At 48.2% G+C, this 21,173-nt stretch overlaps 1 protein-coding gene across 1 annotated transcript in view; it reads right to left on the reverse strand.

The window, feature by feature from the left end:
• SHISA6 (shisa family member 6) overlaps window positions 1-21,173 on the reverse strand; it is a 406,826-nt gene that overhangs the window by 371,347 nt on the left and 14,306 nt on the right. The window contains exon 3 of the mRNA XM_030534874.1: window positions 18,676-18,836. Within this exon, the coding sequence (XP_030390734.1) occupies window positions 18,676-18,836 (161 nt within the window). The remainder of the gene's footprint in view (window positions 1-18,675; window positions 18,837-21,173) is intronic.

Below are 21,173 nucleotides of genomic sequence, written 5' to 3' on the forward strand. Positions count from 1 at the left end.
ATACAAGGAGGAGGGTGCAACAGATTCATACCGAAAAAGTAGGGCAATCAGCTAGTTATCTTAGATGCCTGTACATGAACACAAGAAGCCTGGGAAACAAGCAGGAAGAACTGGAAGTCCATAGTGCTGGGTGCTGTACACACATACAGTAAGAGATGGTCCCTGCCCCAGAGAGCTTGCAGACTAAAGGACAAGACAAAACACAAAGAAGCCAGCTGGAATGGCAGAGGTGGGGTATCATAGAAGATTAGGGTTAGAAGAGACCTCAGGAGATCATCTAGTCCAACCCCCTGCTCAAAGCAGGACCAACCCCAACTAAATCGTCCCACACAGGGCTTTGTCAAGCCGGGCCTTAAAACCTCTAAGAATGGAGATTCGGCCACATTCCCAGGTAACGCATTCCAGTGCTTCACCACCCTCCTAGTGAAATAGTTTTTCATAATATCCAGTCTAGACCTTCCCCACTGCAACTTGAGACCATTGCTCCTTGTTCAGTCATCTGCCACCACTGAGAATAGCCGAGCTCCATCCTCTTTGGAACTTCCCTTCAGGTAGTTGAAGGCTGCTATCAAATCCCCCCTCACTCTTCTCTTTTGCAGACTAAATAAGCCCAGTTCCCTCTGCCTCTCCTCATAAGTCATGTGCCCCAGCCCACTAATCATTTGTGTTGCCCTCCACTGGACTCTCTAGAATCTGTCCACATCCCTTCTTGTAGTGGGGGGACCAAACTGGATGCAGTACCCCAGATTTGGCTTCACCAGTGCCAAGTAGACAGGAATAATCACTTCCCTCAATCTGCTGGCAATGCTCCTACTAATGCAGCTCAATATGCTGTTAGCCTTCTTGGCAACAAGGAACATAAGAACGTCCCCCGGGTCAGATCAAAGGTCCATCTAGCCCAGTATCTGTCTACCGACAGTGGCCAATGCCAGGTGCCCCAGAGGGAGTGAACCTAACAGGCAATGATCAACTGATCTCTCTCCTGCCATCCATCTTCACCCTCTGACAAACAGAGGCTAGCGACATTATTCCTTACCCATCTTGGCTAAAAGCCATTTATGGACTTAATCACCATGAATTTATCCAGTTCTCTTTTAAACACTTTTATAGTCCTAGCCTTCACAACCTCCTCAGGTAAGGAATCCCACAAGTTGACTGTGCGCTGCGTGAAGAAGAACTTTTTTTTATTTGTTTTAAACCTGCTGCCTATCAATTTCATTGGTGACCCCTAGTTCTTGTATTATGGGAATAAGTAAATAACTTTTCCTTATCCACTTTTTCCACATCAGTCATGATTTTATATACCTCTATCATATCTCCCCTTAGTCTCCTCTTTTCTAAGCTGAAGAGTCCTAGCCTCTTTAATCTTTCCTCATATGGGACCCTCTCCAACCCCCCTAATCATTTTAGTTGCCCTTTTCTGAACCTTTTCTAGTGCCAATATATCTTTTTTGAGGTGAGGAGACCACATCTGTACACAGTATTCGAGATGTGGGCTTACCAACTTCTGAGGTGCTCAGATCTCCAGATTTGGTTGGGCCTATTGCAGAGTTCAGGGCCAACACCATTTGTGTGTGGATCAACCAAAGCTCAGGGGACTTGCTTCCAGCTGATCTCTTCTGTCCCTGCTCTCACCTATGCTGACTGCTGAGAGTGCTCCTAGGACAAGGTCAGGCTGTTCCAGCTGAGCTGCATCAGGCACCAGAAACTGGCTTCAACACCTTGTCTTTAACTGGGCAGAAGCTTCGAGCCCACTCCCTACCCCAGGATAAGGAGGCTTTGGAGGAGAAAAGACCCTGCAAGCAGGGGCAAACTCAGGGGGCAGGAGATAAGGGGCAGAATCCTGCAATGTCTCTGCAGAGCCCAGGAAGCTCCTGATGGTGCCCATTTCCCCTGGGCATGCTCCCCTCCCCAAGCCAACAGAGCCAGCCTGGGCAGTGGTGTCTGAGATGGCACCATTTGAATTCTCTTCACTGAGCTCCATGTACCTTTGTAGGGGCTGATTGTGCCTTCTAGCTCCAGCCCTGCACTGGGGCCAGCAGGGATCTCTAGCAGGGATTCACACTCAGCAGGCACAAGGCCTCCTAGAGCTCCACACTGCTAGTCCCTGGTGGGGAGATCACATCCCTGCTCCATGTCTGATTGGTGCACTGCAGCGAGGGCCCTGGCCCCCCTCCCCCTGCCCCAGTGGAGTGCCTGGGAGAGTGCAGTCACTGCACACAACGGAGTGCGAGAACACAGCCTAGCCAGTGATGGGGCAGGTGCCCACGAGGAGGAGGAGGGACCTAGAGCAGCTGGATGCAGCCCCATCCACGAGGAGGGGAGTCGCTGGGAGGAGACCAAACTGCCAAGGCCCTGTCTGTGCTGTGCAAGCAGTGCTGTTCCCTGGGAACTCTCTGGAAAAGCAGCACTTGTTCTAGTGTCTCCATCTCACAACCCCTGCTCTCTGGTTGCCCTATGCCATGCTGGATGGGGCTGCACGGCAGTGGGGAAGCTGCCTGGTACAGCAACTACATTCCTATTTGTAAAGCAACTGGGGAGCCTGGGACATGAAAGGCCCCACAAGCAGGTAGCGCCTCACTGGCCTTGGCTGCTGGTGGTGGCGGAAGCTGCCAGGAGTCTCGGAGAGGCTGGCTGTATGCCAACATGGCTTGCCTGGTGCTGCGCGGGGCAGTCACAGTGCTGTGCCCAGTCAGGAGGTGGGGCCTTGCCCACCAATTCCACCTGCTCAGAGGGAGCCAATGAATTGGAATCAAAGTCAATGAGGAAACAATCTCACTTCAGCATCTGCCCTTCCTGAAATGACTTCTGGGCCTGTGCAAAATGTATGGTCCCCCAGTAAATGGTCAGTGTTTGGTACACATGGAATTTCCCACAAGAGCCCCTGAGATGTTAGAATTAGGGAATCTGTTCTGTTCTCAGTTACACCCCATGCAACCCCACTGGCTTCCCCAGAGGTGACTGAGAACAGAATTCAACTGCCCGGGTGTCAGAAGAGAGTTCATTGCTGCAGATGCTATAGACAGGGCCCTCTAACAGGACAAGCCACGTCCACAAATACACAGGCAGAGGCTGCTCTGGGCCTGCTGAGCATTAAGTCCTGGCATTGGTGAAAATAAAGGTGATGGCTGGAGAAGAGGCAAAGCTGTGAGCAGGAGCGTTTAGTGGAAGTAACATTGCCAGGGAACAGGAGGTGTGACTCTGTGGGGGGAGGTGTGACACTGCAGAGGATCATTTTCTCCTCAGTCTCAAAGCCCAAGTGACCCCAGCAGACAAATACTAGGAATGTGTTTGAGGAAGAGCGTCTCTTACAAAGCAGGAAGGGCCGTTTAGGACATGCCTCAAGCCCAGCAGCAATGCACTGGGCTAGCCTGCCCTGCCTTTCCAGGGAAAAGGCTCTCTCCCAGGTTTGAGTGGAGACAGCCCAATCTCCCTGAACAGTTCTATTCACAAGGGAAGCAGGGATGAGGCCATACAACAGAAATCATTCACCGCTGAAGGGAGGAGTGGGAGATAAGAAACTGCAGCAGATGCCATGCCCTCCAGTGCTCAGATAGGGGAACAGAGAGCTGCACAGCATTCACAGAGTCTGAAATCCACCCTCGCAATGTGATATGTATTTGTAATATTAGAACTGGCAGTCCCACGCTCTCTCTTCCCCCACCGTGGGATCCAAGCACTATGCTGGAGCTGAGAACTAAACTGCTTTCTTCATTCATAAGGAGGAGCGATTGCAAACTCTCTCCAAGCATCTGTCTCTTTGTTAGTTGCCCTCAGAGGAATCTTGCCACCTTAGAGATGCCCCATGGCCACCCGCACCAGGAGAAAGGAGCTAAGTAGAACATTATGCAATGGATCGATAGGCGAGTCATTACGATTTCCTGATTGCCAAGGGAGGGTCATAGGATGTTGACAACGCTGTTCCACACCAAAGCTGAAAGGCTACTAGGCCCCGAAAGGACAAAGGCTAAGCCAGCTGATGCGCTGGGACAGCCCCTTGATGTAAGCTTTTGAGGGCAGAGCCTCTGACACACAAGAAGTCACTTCCCACATTGCTCTGATGTAGTCCATAGCCTGTATAGTAATGCTCAAACCCATCAGCCAAGGGCTAACTGCAGCCCCTGACAATTTACCTTCCACCACCAGCTATTCCCCTGTCTCTAAATCAGGAGAATAGCAACCATTATTCACAAGCCTCTCTTATCTATCAGAGCTCTGTGATAGATAAGCACAGATATAACTACATTAGGTGAGTGGAGTCCCATAGTATCATTAATTCATCGTCTCCTAGGACTACTCTCAATAATACCACAAGGACCTAGTGATAAAAACAGCAAAGAAGGAAAAGACAGAACTCTCAGAGTCTCTGTTCCACTTGAGGCTCATCAGAGCCAATCAACCCTACATCTAAGAAGCCACCCACAACCGTCAAAGCTTCCTTATGTGCCAATCCAGGAAGGGAAATGCTTCTTCTGGGACTGTATACATAAGAATGGATAGAACGTGTTCTATTTGCACACACTGTGTGGCTTTGATAGTAGGCAGCTCTTAGGTGAAGTAATTTGTTATAGCTTCTGAAGTAGAAAACACAGCAAAATTGGAAACTTGAAAGCCTCCAAGGTGCCTTGATGCCCAGCCCCACAGATTGACTCACCTGGGATGGGATGGATAAATTCACCTGAGAACACACTCACAGCAAATGGATGCAAGGACACCCTGTCAGGCCATCATATTCATACTCTTGTATATTGATCACCCTGTAACCAGTTTTCCCTCCCAGCAGTAATGCCCATATGATTGTGAAAGGGGCACCCCCAATTCCCAGGCACCCCCTTGTAACTGTGGCTCTGCTGTGGCCTGCCTCAGTTTTCCCTTCAATGATTCAACAATGAGGTCACTTTAACAGCTCAATCAAGAAGCCGAACTCACTTTAACTGCAATGTATTTCCATTTACTGAAGCGTTCCAAAAGGAGCACATGCACAATAGTTTCAAGGCTCTTACTTCAAAGCCCTGACAAAACTTAGAAGTCCCTAAACAAAAGTATCTGGATTTTAGCAGCAGCTCCTTCCTCTGCAAGGCATCAGGCCTTCCTGCAGCCTTTCCCCAGAAAATTCAGGGCCTCCCTGCCTGGAGAGCTCTGTAATCCCACTCACTGACCTTGCAGGTAGCAGTTGCCTGCTGCTCTTTTATAAGGCATCAGCCTCTCTGTAGGTAGCTAATTAAGTCCCATACCTCTTCTGAGATGTGGCAGGCAGGCTAATTAGTTGGGGCTGGCCAGCTCCAGGCAGGGCAGGCTGCACCTTTTCAATGAACATCAGCCCTCTGCTCATAATGAACTTTAAAAGTGTGAAGGAAATGAAGTTAGACCCAGTCCATGCAGAAGGGATTTACTCAGGTCTGTATCCTGAGAGGCAATGGCACAATCCTGAGAGCTTGCCACAAGGAGCTGGGAGATGGAGCAGGTACTGTAGGGACAGAAAAGAAAGATGGTTGCCACAGGGCAGAAGCTGAAGTGGTATTGCAGGGTGGGTGGGTTCGCTGGGCTGTGGGGCAGAGGAAATGCCTGGTAGAAAGTCCCAGGGCTGAGAAATAATATTTTGCTTGTCATCTCTATGTGATTGTTCCCATGCCGAGTGTGGAGGCCTCACTCTGTGAGGACAGTGATGGAGGCCTTTTCCCACACCCCCACAGGAGTATTTTAGACAGAGATGGCTATCGGCAGAGGCATTTTAAGACCAAGAGATATGGTGCTAGCACAGTTCATGGTGGGGGCTGACAGAGCAATGACAGACTTTGTGACAAGGCTGAAAACATCCATCCACACAGCCAGAATGAGATGTTGCTGCCAATTCCCCATCATTCTGTTTGAGACAGTATGGCGTGTGATGGGACTAGCAGTCACGGAATGGGGGACAAATCACCACACAGAGGATTCTTAGTAAGATTTATTTTTTCATAGTATCAGAAGCAGTTTGCCTTTTATTTTTCAAAGGCCAATTTAACTGTAGTAAATAGAGGTTACAAACTGTCTTTAATAACCTTTTGAAGTGTTGTTTTCTGTAAATTGCTCTGATTAATGGAAGAAAACCTGGGGATTTGCCTTTCACTTAAAGACCTCAACTTGCTCTAACAATCAATGATTAAACTCGCGGAACCTTTGCAAGGTAGATAGGGAAAAATTCACCCAGCACTGAAAAGCATTCTTGTTCAATGCCACACAACAAAGTGTCAGGAAGAACTGGAGTTGGTTGGCAAATGGGATGTTTCCTTGGAAAATCTTAACTTTTTGGTGAAAAATTGAAAACGGAAGTATTTTGATTTTGAAATGCTGCTCCAGTGCCTCATGGGAGTTGTAGTTTGGGTGTCTCAGGCTCTTATTCTCGTCTATAGGCTGGACTTCCTGGTCTGACCATATCTCCCATGATGCACCCTCATTCCTAGATCTCCTTTTCTCCAGAGCCTACCTGTTTCCTGTTTGGCCCAGATTTCCAGGGCTCTCCACTGTTCTCAGGGGCAGAGGATTCACTATTTCCAGAGGAAGGCGCTGGGTGCTGGCCATTGTGGAAAATCCAGCCACTCAGGTCAGGGGCTCTAAATAGGAGCTGAGCACTTGCCCCAGGAGGTGACTGCTTCCCCGTGGTGGACATTTATCTCTCCATTTGATCTTATCCCCACTTTCCCTTACCTCCTTGCTGCACGATTCACTAAAGCTGGTTAGAAGTGTCTAAGAGAAGTGTGTTCTGTTAGAAAATGTTGATTCGATTGAACTGAAAGAAGCATTCTGCCCTTTCCCCACCCCCAGGGCTTAACACAGATTCACTCTGTCCTGCCCGCACTCCCAGGGCTTTACATGGACCAAGTGCTCCCTGCCCCCACCCCCAGAGCTTAACACAGATCCACCCTGCCCGGCCCCGAACCCCAGGGCTTTATGCAGACCCGCCCTGCACTGTAGTAACAGACAGGCCCAAGGCCACCCAGTTAAATGGTCATTGAATTGGCCAGCCATGCTGGCACCTGGCTGTGCGACCCTTCTGCAGACACACAGGCAAGGCATTGTTTAGCAGGGATATTCTCGGACCCAGCTGGGTGAAGCTAGGGCCTGGTGTTATTCGTAGAGAGGGAACTGCTAGCTGGGGATCGTGACTCCCGCATGTGGGAACTGTGCATTTCCAGGGAAGGGATGGGAACACATCATGGGACTGACCAAACCAGCTTGCATCCAACTGCTCACAACCAATTGCTGAACAGCTCCTGCCAAGAGTGGGCCTTTGCCATGACAGGAGAGGGGAATTCTGGAAAGCTAATAGCTGTGAGGAAATGACTGCAGCACCACAGTCACATGTCAGGAGCCAGGATGCTAAAAACCATGAGACTGGCTTCAAAATCATGAGAGTTTCTAAATACTAGACAGTGTTTCCATTTGCTTTCTGGTGCTTGACCCATTAGGGTGTACTCAGGTCAAGTTTTAAGTCTTTTTTCACAAGCTTGAGGGCTAAAAACTTCCTCTTTTTTATTATATGAAAGCTGAGATTCTCTCACAATCACCAGATTCCAGGAGCTTGACAAAACCCTCCAAATATTGTGTGAGCTGCAATAAAATCAGAGAGTTGGCGACATTGGCTGTCTTTGTGTGGACAATGCGCATACAGAGAAAGAGGGCAAAGCTCTAGCACAAGTGATGCTGTAGAGATGGTGTGTGCTGCTCTGGTGTGAAGAATCACAGGCCCAGAACACCAAGCACTCTGGGCAAGTCTGCACAGCAAAATTAAGTCAACTTAAGTTACCTCAACATAGAGCCCATGCAGTAATTGAATAGATTTTTCATGTCCACACTACACTCCTTCTGTCGGTGATGCACATCCTCACCAGGCACTGACAGACTGGAGCCCTACTGCCAGGGCTGACAGCTCAGAGAGTCTACATGGACACTGTGTCGACCTAACTATGCAACTTAAGCACTACACTTCTCACAGAGGTGGAGTTATTAGGTCAGTGTACTGGGCAACTTACATTAGCGGGAGCAACATGTTAGTGTAGAATGATGCTTACAGAATTAGGTCAACCTAACTCCACAGCGTGGACCAGGCCTCAGTAACAGCAGGAAGAACTAGTTGCTCTGCCTCTCCCATGGAGAAGGGATGGCTTTCTTTTGACATGATTATCAGAGAGGGCGGTGGGGCCCCAAGGCATGACACATATTGGCCATGTGGCTGGGGAGAACTGGGCAGAATGGACCCCCTCCTCACAAGCCTGCTCGGTCCCAGGGTGCCCTAACCCTGCCCATTAGCCCCCCAGTCCCGGGGTGATCTCCCTCTGCCTGCCAGCCCTCCCAGTCCCGGGGTGACCTCCCTTTCACATCAGTTTCCCAAGCTTAGGGTGACCTACCTATCCACCAGCCTCTGAGTCCAAGGGTGACCCTTCTGCCCCTAAAGTCTTTGAGCGGCAGGTGACCTACTACCCCTACCCTCACTGCACCTTGGGGTGATCTACTGCCCACTAGTTCCTTGAATGTTGGGATAACAGGCTGTCTCAGGCTGACTGCACCTTCCAAGGCATTGAGTGCTGGGCGGACCTGCTGCTAATTTTAACAGAGGACCCCAGCATTTCCTGGGGGAGGGAATTCCTTCCTTCATTGCTCTGTCTTTGCCTCTCACACCCAGGGGTACTGAACTCCAGCCTTTGTTCCTACCACACTTCATCCAATGGTGTCTCTAAGAGATCCTCTAGGTTAGAGCTGGGCCACCCCACACTATAGTGTCTTACTTGTGCCTTCTGCCCATCGATCTGGGGGGATGGGCTAGGAGATGGGACAGAGCCCTGCTGCTTCATGCAGGAGAGACAGACAATCTGACCTTTTGCTCAAATCTTTTTTGGGTTCAAATCTCGTGCAGGTAACTAATCCACTCCCCGTCCCATCGCTGTTTCCTGGTCCCAACAAGTAGCAGATGTAGTGAAACATGAGGAGAAAACACTTCCCATGGCACTGGGAAACACAGGAAGCCGCAGAGACTCCCAGCCCAGATCTGGAGATGCAGAGATCAAAATTGTTGGGATAAGTACCCAGATTCTTAGGGTGATCCCTCTGACTGTGCAGGAAGATGGAGCTCTGTGCTCCCTCCTCACCCCACACACTTACTGGGAGTTTGGTGAGTTTTCTTCCTTCTGCTCATCCCTCCAACGTGCCCATTTTCTCTTACTCCTGGCCTGGTTCAGACAGGAGGGCACACACATATGTGCCTCCTGTGGCATAAGGCCAGATGCCCTTGTGCAGTGGGCAAGAAGCAACGCGACCCAGGTCTGTGGAGGAACAAAATGTGTGAGACACACACATCCCTCCATTGCAGTGCTCCTGGAACACTCACATAAAACTGAGCACCCACCAGGTTGTCACGTGCACCTTTCCACCACAACCACCTCTCCCCTATACGGGCTCCTGCTGCCAGGAATGCCTGGTTCAATTCATTTCCCAAGTTCTTCTCATGGTTTGTTCTGTTGTCTGGAGCAAGTCAGGCCTCACTGTGATGCTCTGTTTCAAAGTAAATCTATATTCTTCAGCCACTCACCCTCTCACTACTTTTATTAGTCTCTCTTTTTCAAACAGATATTGTTGCCTAGTAACCCATCATTTCTAGCTATCCTTGCTCCTGATAAGAGCTGCAGAGCCTGGCCTTGTGGCTTGAGGACTGCCCTCTGTGGAGGGAATGCTAAATTCCTTCACAGTCTCTTCACCAGTGGCATGATCATTCATCCCTTAGCTTCATCCTTTACACTAGGTCCATGGCTCATTAGTGTATTCAGAGCCACACTTATTACTACAGAAGAGCCACTTTTCTGGAGCAGTCAAACAGTTTTGGATTCTTTCACATATTATCCATTTTAATTTATGAAATGCTTGCCTCACCCCTGGGTGAGGTTCCACCTTGCAACCCAGACACCGGGCTGTGCCAGAGCACTCTCATTGCCTGACAGGTAACTTTGAGAATCTATGGTCATTTGTCATGCCTTCTTACATAGTGTCACTGAAGAACACAACCTTAGCAGGGAGCTTTGCCACCTGGTGGGTCATCTCAGGGGCTTGAGGTCAAATACAGATTTGTGATTTTTTTTTTCCAAAAAATGTTAAGTTTTTAAAATTGTGAATTTTAGGCTTTTTCCCCACTTTTCTTTTTCCTGCCTCACTTTTTGCCACTGAGTGCAACAAAATGAGTAATAGCCAGGATTTTATTCCCCCTCCCTCTTTTTTTCTATTACAGAGTAGCAAAGGGAAAATGCAACCCAAACGCTGCTGCTCTGTGACTTTCCAGGCTTCTCCAGCTCTGGAAAAATGACATGGCAGCACTTACAGAGTTCCATCTTTCCTTTTGCTGTTCTGTCACCTTTCCAAGTTGAAGAAGTTTTGAAAAGTTCCAAAGTGGGAAAAGGAAAAATGGGAAGTGAAAAAACAACCAAATCCCAAAACCCAACCAAACCTCTCAACATCACTGATTATATTGCATTCTCTGGTAACAAGGAATAAAGGGAGGTGAGGAGAGAAAAGCGGTAAAACCCCCAAATTTTAAAATTTTGAAATGCTCCATTCCAATGAAAACCAAGAATTTTTTTGGAATAAAACATAAGGTTATCATGGAAGTGTGCAATCAGAAAAAAAAAGTTTGTTTCTGGCAAAAAATAAAAAAGTTTTGAATGAAAACTGTTGACCAGCTGTTCTTCCCTATTGTTTTCATGGTTTTAGCACCTACAGCCATGGCCATTTCCGCAAATACCCCTATGATAACACCAAAAGCTCTGAGATTTTGATGACAGTGGCAAAGGCCCAAGTCTCAGGCCTTGTCTACACTAGAAGGGGTTTATTTGTACAAGCAGACCTATACTGGCAAACCACACTAGTGTAGACATGAGTACTGTAAAAGACATGAGTAGCATAAACATGAGTGTTTACTGGTACAGCTTATACCAGTTCCCTGAATGAAATAACCTATACCAGGAAAATGACTTTTTTTTCCTGTACAACTGCACCTACACTACAGATTTGCTGGCACAGCTATGCTGGGTTAAGGGCCCTGGATATTTCCACACTCCTAACTGACACAGCTATGCTTGCAAAGCTTTTAAGTGCAGAGCAGGCTAGCCCCAAGAGCAGAAGCCTGAGGTTAGGAAAGGGAAAAGTAAAGAGAAATGAAATAAGTTAAGTCTTTTTTAAAAGTCCAACTGAAATAATGGAATTCCAGTGATGCAAGATAATCTAGTTATTCATTCATGCACCTTTCTGGTCCATCCCTAGCTGTGTATTGTCTGTTTTGATGGCACTCTCCTTGGGAAGAGACCTTGCCTTCCTGTGCTGCTACAGCTTTAGTGATGAATAGTAGGCAGGTTTATGCTGATGATAAAAGAGGAGGAGCATTGTCATCGGATATTTGGTGGTCCGGTGTGCAACGAGTTTGTGGTCTGAGTCCAGTATCTACAGCACAGAACCGATCTCCATAGTTGATACTTAATGTCACCCCACCAGGCAATCTGAATGGAAAACAATGATGGCCTAGTGGTTATGGCACGAGATTGGAACTTCGGAGAGAATAAGAACCTTTGATATATAGGCCAGTGATTCCCACCCAGTGCAACTCTCAACTGGGTGGACCTGGCTGCTTTCTGCTCTTTGCTGCTCAGGAAATACAAAGAGGCTGAAATGCAAACCAGATCCTGGCCAGAGAATCTGCCAAAGCTGTGGAAGCTCTTCAGTGGGAATTTGGGGCTTTCCTGAGGAGGGCTGGGGAGCAGGCCGCAAGGGACACTTGGGGCTTGGAGCAAGAGAGCTGTGATTGGAGGAATGTAAAGCAGCGTGGAGTGGCTTTGAACAGAATCAGCCTTGTTCAGATCCCCCAGGTGTCAAGGCAGACTGGGTTTATTTCTTTCCATTTCAAATGAACGAAAATTGAGACACTAATAAAGTGAAGTGATAAGAAATGTTGTGTTACTGGAGCTCCCTGGGGGTTTTCCATACCACAGGCCTGATTCTCGAGTCATCACTTACATTAAGTAAAGTCGCTGTAAAGTGCTAGCACTTGGACTGTGTATTGTTTTCTACCCACCTTGAACACACTGATGACACAAACCGCAAAGCAGCAGAGAATCAGCCCCACGTCTCAGATGCACATTTCTGGATTGATCCTTGAAAACTTCATTAGAACAAAGTCACAGGGTGCATTACTAGCTCCAGATTGTGGGGAGAAGCCAGAGAGTTGATTGCAGGGCCGGCTTTAGGCCTATTCCACCAATTCCCCCAAATCGGGCCCTGCATCTAAGAGGGCCCCGTGCCCAGTGAATATCCCTTCCCTGGCTAGAGGCGCCTTTTTAATTTTTACTCACCTGGTGGTGCTCCGGGTCTTCAGTGGCACTTCAACGGCGGGTCTTTCGCTTGCTCTGGGTCTTCGGCGGCTCTTCGGCGGCACTTCGGCGGTGAGTCCTTCAGTGCCCCCAAAGACCTGAAGCAAGTGAAGGACCCGCTGCCGAAGTGCCGCTGAAGACTCGGAGCACCGTTCGGTGAGTACAAGCCCCACGTGCTTTTTTACATGTGGTTTGGTTTTTTTTAGTCATCCCTGCCAGGGCTCTGTCGAAACTGTTTGAATTGGGCCCTGCACTTCCTAAAGCCGGCCCTGGTTGATTGTACAAGCTAGGGAAGGAAATCAGAGGCAGGGACCCAGCTGGAGAGTTGGGAGACAGAGCAGAGGAAAGCGGGAGAGGGATGATGGAAGAAGACAATCTCCAAAGTTTGGATGAGATCGGAGAACCTCCAAAGAAGCATTCAGACTTTGAGGGGTTCTCTGCCCTGCTCACCATTACCCCTTTCTATACAGTCAGTGTGCACTCCGGCCTGCCATCCCACAAGCAGCTAGAATTCAATGGCAATTATTGCCTCATCTGTGGAATGATTGCAATGGCAAACGTCCTGTGCTGCTCTGCCTGGGTTTGGCTAGACACGTTAGTTACAATTTCTGGAAGGCTGGAGCGTGTCTCCAGCACTCCTTTGCATGCAGAGCAAGCTCAGAATATGCCCTTAGGTGGAAGGAGCTACTGGAAACAGCACTTTGAATGTGTGCGTCTCTGGAATAGCCTGATTCAGATGGATTACTAAAGCCTTTCCCAGTATACCAGGCTAATCAGAGCTTTGACCTGTGTTGTTTGCTGCATTCAGAGTGGTAATCCCATCAATACGTTGCTCTTCAGACATGCAGGTGCCAAAAGGCCTAATGTGGAGGCTGGCACAGGAGATTTTTAATACTACAAAATGGTCTCTGGCTAGATGAACGAGCACCTCCTGTTCCAGAGGTTGAGCTCCTGACTTGTATGCTGGGGCTGGGTTCAAACCACGTTCACTGGGTTTGTTTTGTGAGAACAATTGGTATCTTCAATTGGAGCCCACAGGATGTAAAGCTCTGACTCCCTGGGCCACATTCTCTTCTCCCGCCAAGCTCCATCCAGTACAGGCCTGGGCGCTGGGAGACAAAGGTGACTTTGCCTCACTTTCATGCCTGCCTGATCGTGAGGCCAGTAAGAGGCCTGTTTGGTCTCTTGAAACAGTTACACCCAGGCCGTGTCCCCACGTGCTAGCAGTCAGCGTGGAACCTCCCTGGGCATTCTCCCTACACAGGGGGAACTCCCAGGGCTGCAGCAGTGTAAAGCAGGCAGAGAGGGCCCCCGTAGCACATACGAATTGTCCTCTTATATGAATAGTACACAAATGTAACTCCAGGCGGCCTGAGTCTCCACTCCCTTACAGCACTGCAGTCAGTGGGGAATGCTGGTGTATAAAGAAGCCTCAGAAGGGGCCAGGATATGGCCCACAGAGAAAAGACTGTGCAAATTGGCACAGGTCACTGATCTCAGGAGCTATACTCATTTACACCAGCTGAGCATCTGGCCCCCTGATCTTACAGGAGCTATGTTGATTTACACCGGCTGCGGATCAGGGCCCCTGACCTTGCAGGAGCTACACTGATTTACACCAGCTGCAGCTCTGGCCCAAGGCACTTTTTGGAATTTTATTTTGGGGGTGGTTGTGTGGGTTTGGTTTTGGAAGCGAGCATCCGACTGCAGTGAAACCCTCTCCCACCCATGGGAGGCCTGTGCTGGTCCTCTCCTCAGGAGAAGCTCTGTTCAGAAAGCTCCTGCCTGGCAGTACCTTGGCAGTTCTAGCCTAGCCTGTGGTTCAGTCACTCACTGTTTGGGAAGGTAACCTGCCAAGCCAACCAATTCTCTCCATCCTGCCCCCTGCGGTGTCTTCGCTGGTGAAGGTGAGTTGAGAATCTGGGCCTCATTTTCTCCATTAGTTCTCCTGAGCATCAACACTATTGTCACAGGAGCTTCCATAGTCTCTTCCTCTACCCACTTCTCTGATATTGCTTCTAACTTATCATTAGTGTCTAGCACGAAACAATGTAGGGCATCTCCTATGGAGCCTGGAGATGCTCTCATCATGTTGCTGCTCATACACTATGTACTTCAAACACCTGGTGGCCAGGGCCAGCGCTACCATTTAGGCAGCCTAGGCAATCACCTAGGGCACCAGAATAATTGGTGGGCGCCGTTTTGCCGGAGGAGGCGGCAGGTGGCTCCGGCGGAGCTGCCGCAGTGGTGCCTTCAGAGGGTCCGCTGGTCCGCGGCTCTGGTGGAGCTGCCGCAGTCGCGCCTGCAGACGGTCGGCTGCTCGCGCGGCTCTGGTAGACCGCCCACAGGCACCACTGCGGCAGCTCCACTGGAGCCACGGAGCACCAGACCCTCCGCAGGCACCACTGCAGCAGCTCCACCGGAGCCGCGAGACCAGCGCGCGGGACGGCGAAATTGCCGTGCACCTAGGGCGCTCAAACCCCTAGCGCTGGTCCTGCTGGTGGCCCAGCAGATTTCCCGCTGTTCACTCATTCTTCCTTATTCACGTCCATGATTCTTAGCTATGAAAGCCCAAATGCATACCACTGACTGTTAAACAGGTGTCAGAATACAGGCAACAAGCAAAGACCATGGCTGAGGAGAAAGGAGAAGACAATTACACAGGATTGTCTGTCTAACATGTCTCCAGGTGCCACAGTGATGGATGCATTAGGAATGGCGGATTAGATAGATGTTCTGTACCTCAGATTCATCAGGTGTTACCTGTTGTGTACAACAGCACACAGTGAAAGAAGAAGAGGTCTGAGTGGGAGGAAGGGAGGAACATTTCTGGCTGCAGTGAGAGCTGTAGCTCATACTGATTAGATGGTGCACAGCTGGAGAGGTGTGTTCCTGCCCGACCAATCTCAGGCCCAGCTTTCACCTCTTGGCAGCACAGCTCCTAACATCACCAAAATGGCAATGGTGGGTTACAGCATGCGAAACAGAAACCACAGCTGCAGGGGAAGGGCATGAGCCACTTCTCTGCCAATCCAATCTGCAACAAACTAGCAACATTGTCAGCTCTTTTGCCGCTCCCCAATTGCTAGGCCACAGAGATGTCCTTTACACACTCATGGCCTCAGGCCTGTCAAGAATTCAGAAGGGAAAATAAATCCTGGCTCTGGCAAGATAGCCCATGTTCACCGTTCCTAGAGAGTATGGCAGAAGCAATGCTGCACAGTGAGGTTTAGTTGAGAATGAAAGGCTTCCTTCCTTATGAAAAGGACATGTTTTTTTTTCTCCCTGGGCCACCTTTTCTCCAAGGATTACAACAGGCTTGGGCCCAGTGTACCTCAAAGTCCCAAAGAAAAAAGAAACCAAAGGTGGGAGGGGAACCCTTCAATTGGAAACCTGGTGCCACCTCCTTAGATCCAAGGCCCTCACCTTCCCCATTGGCATGGTAGGTACCATGTGGCTTCTGTTTGCTCTCAGTGGCTTGCCCAACATAGAGATGGCAATAGTTCCCATCAGCCATTGCAACTATATCCTCAGCAAGCTTTATCTGAACAGCATTTCTTTACTGTCAGTTCCACCACTTCCTTGAGAGGTTGTGGGCATTCTCCATATTCCATCCCACCATTGTCAAGGCCTCTTTCAGCCCCATCTGTGTAGCTGGAGATTTTCTCAGCAAGCTCTTTTCTAGTGGTTTTTGCTAAAACAAAACAGAATCTGAATGAACAGTCACCCTCTTCCCTTCCTTTGCACCAATTTCTGTTCCCTGGTTCCCTCCCTGCCCCACTTCTCCTGCAAGAATCACATTAGACCTAGCACTATATGCAGACTGGAGTCCCTTGTTTCTCTTTCTGATTCTTTGTTGGCCTGGCACTTCCTACCAAACAAGTTCCTGGCCAAATTATACTCCTTCTGGGAACAATACATTTAGTTCACTAGCCTGAAAGGAAGGCAATAGACCACCCTGCCTAGCCCAAAAGAAGCTCAAGCCAACTGAAGACCCTCTGGACAAAACCAGAGCACCATGTCCTCTTTAATTCTTGTGGTTGTATCACCCCAACAGAGTTACAAAGCTCTTTAAGTGCCAGAGCCTGGTGACTCAAGCACACCCTGCCTCCTATAGACAATTGACTGCGCAGTCCCATTCTCTACCTTGACTCGTTATTACTTGGTTTATTTCACAGGTAAGATTTCACTGGCTAGCTCTGCAGGATTCTTTGGTCTCTGATCAATTAAATAGGGAAGAGAAAAAAAGTCCTTTCTTCTGGGACCTCTCGGGCCCTTTGTTCTTAGCAATGAGTGGGAACTCTAGAACTCATGGTCAACTGATCCATTCTTCTCAGGATCATGACATTGTTGTGAATGGCATCTCTCTAACAGTCACCACAACACAGCCATGGAAACCTAATAATTGATTCATGGATGCTACCGCCAGAAGGGACAATTATGATAATCTGATCTGGCTTCCTGCATAACATAGGCCATAGAATTTCACCCAGTGATTCCTGTATATAGCCTTCAAATTTTGGTTGAACTAGAGTGTATCTTCTAGAAAGACATCTCAATCTTTATTTAAATAATTCATATAATGGGGAATCCACCACATGCTTTGGCAAATTGTGCCAATGGTTAATAATCCTTAAAATTTTGAACCTTATTTGAATTTGTCAAGTTCAACTTCTAGGCACTGGATCTGCTGGTTTAAAGAGTCCTCTACTACCAGAAATCTTCTTCCCATATATAAAATAAGCAGCAACAACAACAACAACCACCACCACCAACAACTCAACAGTACATATAGGGAAAATACAAAAGTGAGAAACTGGCAACAAAATGGAAACAGCAATGCGGGATGCCTGTGAAGTTCTTGCAAATATTTCTGTTTAAAAAAGTGACAACTGCAGAAGTACAGATTTTTGGCAGGTGCCTTTGAAGCCAAAGGAATAAAGAGTAAAGTGAATTTATTCTCCAAGTGGCTGTCTTCCCAAATGTCAGTCAAATGCAATGGGGTTACACTCTGGGCCTGCCTTACTCTGGGCTATATTCAAGTCTGGGCCACCCAGGGTTCACTGATGAAGCCCTTACCAGTATTATCACCAGTGGGGCAACATTGTATCCACAAGTTTCAATTAGTTAGGGTTGTACTGTATGCGAATACCATGTGAAGACTGTATGGTCTTTTTATGACAGTGATGCAACTCCAATCCAGCTTTCCTAGTGGTCTTCTTCACATAGCACAAGGAGCATCAAGGTAGATTAAAAGAAAGTCCTTAGATCATTGAAAGCAACACTTAATACAATCAACAGCAGTATGGGCCCAATCTTGCACATTACTGAGCACCCTTGGCTCCTATTGGCTTCCATGTGAAGGTCCCAGAAGGAACCATTATGATCATCTGATCTGATCTCCTGTATAACAGGCCAGAGAATGTCACCCAGTAACTCCCACATCAAACTTAACAACTCCTGATTGAATGAGAGTGTATCTTGTGGGAAGACATCCAAACTCAATTTAAAGGCTTTAAGTGATAGAGAATCCTCCACATCTCACTTCACAACAGGTGATTAGCAGCCATGACGATATTTAAAATATCTTCATTGTGATTATCTGCAGGTAATGAAATGACTTACCAATCCCTCACTTTTACACAGTGCTTTTTATCCTGTGACCCCAGAGCACTCTACTGATGGGGAAGTGGAAGCGACTTGCTCAAACACACTTGCAGTCCCAGCACAGAACCCAGATCTCTGGAGTGCTAGTCCAGTGCTCTACCCTCTAGGCAACACTACCCCCACTCCCCTGGGATCTCAGTCATGTGCCTGTATGCTCCTTCCTAATATGAAGATCTGCATCACAGCCACACTTTCCACATGCGGCTTTTCTCTGACTGGCTAAAGTATCCTAGCTTGCGTCGATTCCTTCCTTTCCAGCTGCAGTATTCATGGAGCCTGGGCAATATTTCTCTGTGTGTTGGGTTGCGGACCAGGGGACAATTGTAAATTCTCGGCAAACCTCTCATGTACTTGCTGCTGATTCTGACATTTCTAAAATACCTGCATAGCATGACAAACTAATTTAGCAAATGCAACTGGGTGACTTACAGAACCATCACAACTGCTTCTTGCGATATAGTTCTGATCTGATTGCCTCTTAGAGATAGTTTTTACACAGCACGTTTGATGCTGTTGCCAGTAAGTGGAACAGTGTAATGTACTTTATTGTTTCTTTTCTGCTCATATTCAACATGGCATTGGAGCAATGGGCTGGATAGGAACCAAGTGGAATAGTGACACTTACCTGGGTTGCTTTTAGAGGTGCGCACAGGGGTGTAGTGGTTTTTGGAGGATGTTCGGACAGGCGTGTTTTCTTTGGGAGGGGTATCTATGGCCGAGATAGTCTCTCTTTCACAGTGTGCTATTGGGATTGGTCCCTGCTGCCTTAGGATGTCTGCCAGAGCCCTGGAATGCAGAAAGAGGACACAATATGTTTATAAAGCAGCAAGACTGACATTCAAAGGTTTCACTTGTCCATCTACAGTCTCTATTTGAACCCTCTGGTGCTTTGATTTGTTAAGGAAAAACACAAAGGCAACAAAAAATCTTGTGGCTTAAGAGCTATATGTCTTTTCATGGGTACGTTACTGGACAAAGCTCCATTTGTTCACAGGAGAGTTTGGCTATTGTTTAATCTTTCACATGCTTCCACTAATTCACTTAACCCTGAGGTTATGTTCTCTCTCTATTACTGCCCTTGCTGTCATTGCTATTGCTCTTGAATTGCTTTCTGTAGCAGAAAACCCTGCCTTCATAAAAACGATTACTAGGCAGACAGGATCCCCAGGCCAGGTGCAACATGAGAAGCAGGAGTGCAGGTTTCCCTTGACTTGCCCCCACCCAGCCCCAAGCCAATGTTCCTCATCCCTGATCCTGGAGGTACCTCCTGGAGGTGCGAAGTGGAGTTCAGTCTCATTGCTCATTCAATCCTGGCTTTTTTCTGTCCACAGGGGAACCAATAAGTGCTCGTGGTGGTGGATTTTTGAATTAGGGCCAGTGCTGAGATATTTCACATGGGCTATAGCTATCAGAGCTGCAAGCTTATCTGTGGCATCTTCCCAATTAGAGACTTGTCTGATGGCATCAAGATTGAACAAGATTCTCTGTGGGAAAAAATATCTGCATTCAACACCATAGCACTAAATTGCATCTAGTGATTTCCCCACGCAAGCAGGAACACTCAAAAGATATTTAATCTGTATCATATACATCATGGAATAACTATAGCATGAAACACACTGATTTTTTAGTGCAGCCAACAGCTATCTCTCGATCAGCAGGAGAAAGGGCAGGACTGTTTTGGTTGTAAGGGATGGCGGAATTTTAAAGCTGATTGAGTTTGAAAGGTTCAATTCTCTCAGACAGAGGGAACATGCTTAAAATCACCTCAGGTACCAACAAAGAAATTCCTCCATTGCATATTCATAAGATTGGTGTTGCTCACATTTGCTGTCTTTACTGAAATGCCTTATCTATCATCTGATATAAGACAGAGTTTAGAACCTGAGCCTGTTCCATTTTGAAAATATTTCAGTCTATGCCATACATGTGCACAATGCATTGCAGGAATAATTTGCACTATACAAGAACTGCTTTTTTTCTAGGAGTGGTCCCTCTTTAGGGTTGGTTCTTTGATTCCTTCTATGAAAGAACCCAGATGAGGCTCTCAAAGCACTTTATTTCACAACATCCCTGCGAAGAAGGGCAGTGCTACAAAATTCAGTGTCTCAGAGCACCACCTCGCAGCCCAGTGGAGCACTTCTGCAGCTTTGCCTCAGTTGGCCTGCTAAAGCCAGGGTTGTGAGTTCAATCCTTGAGGGGGCCATTTTGGGATGTAGGGCAAAAATCTGTCTGGGGCTTGGTCCTGCTTTGAGCAGGGGTTGGACTAGATGAACTCCTGAGATCTCTTCCAACCTTGATATTCTATTATTCCAATAGCTATACAAGTTTCCCCTTGGTCTTCCACAACTGCACCCAGCTGCCACTCTCTTCCATTGAGCCCTCCAGCCAGAGGTGAAAGTAAGCCTACCTACTCCAGTATGGCATACTGGCAAGAGCTGGTGGTACACAGCTAACCATACCAGCAGGAGGCAGCTTCCCCAGGCCAACTTAAAAGGGTCCTAGGCTCCTGGCAGTGGTTGGAGCCCTAAGCCCTTTAAACCACCACCGAAGCTCAGGGGTAGTGGAGGAGGCCAGAAGCCCTGGGGCTCCGGTGGCAATTTAAAGGGCCTGGGGATTCAAAGGCCCTGCCCCTTCCACACAAGCCTCTGCCCCGCCACCTTGCTCAGGGTCCCTTAAGTTACTTAGCCTCCAGCTTAGAAACACTGAGTCCCACCCTTCCAGGGTACCAGTGTTCACAGGCCTTATTCTGAGGCCTGTAAAAATTTCTTCTCTCCTGTATCAGGGCCCGCCATGCACCTTCTGCTATTGACGCTGGATGTCCTCTGCAGCCCGCTCTTAGGATCTGTAAACAGTCTTCTTCACTCCCCCTTAGCTCCAAGCAAACCCTGGCCCTCTTACTGGCCTCGGCCCTAGGTTTATTCAGGTTTCTTCCCCAGGCCCCTGCCAAAAAGAGATTTAATATCCATGCCTGTTCTTCCTCAGGGCTTCCAGCAGAGAGACTCCGTGCCCTCCCCTCTACAGAGGGCTCTAGCTCTCAGGAAGGAACAGTCAGTCCACACCCCTACTGTCATCCTCCCTCTGTCACACTTTCTTCCTTCTAACTTCCACACCCTGCCCAGG

The sequence above is a fragment of the Gopherus evgoodei genome, chromosome 15 (genome assembly GCF_007399415.2).
Source record: "Gopherus evgoodei ecotype Sinaloan lineage chromosome 15, rGopEvg1_v1.p, whole genome shotgun sequence".
Lineage (NCBI taxonomy): Eukaryota > Metazoa > Chordata > Testudines > Testudinidae > Gopherus > Gopherus evgoodei.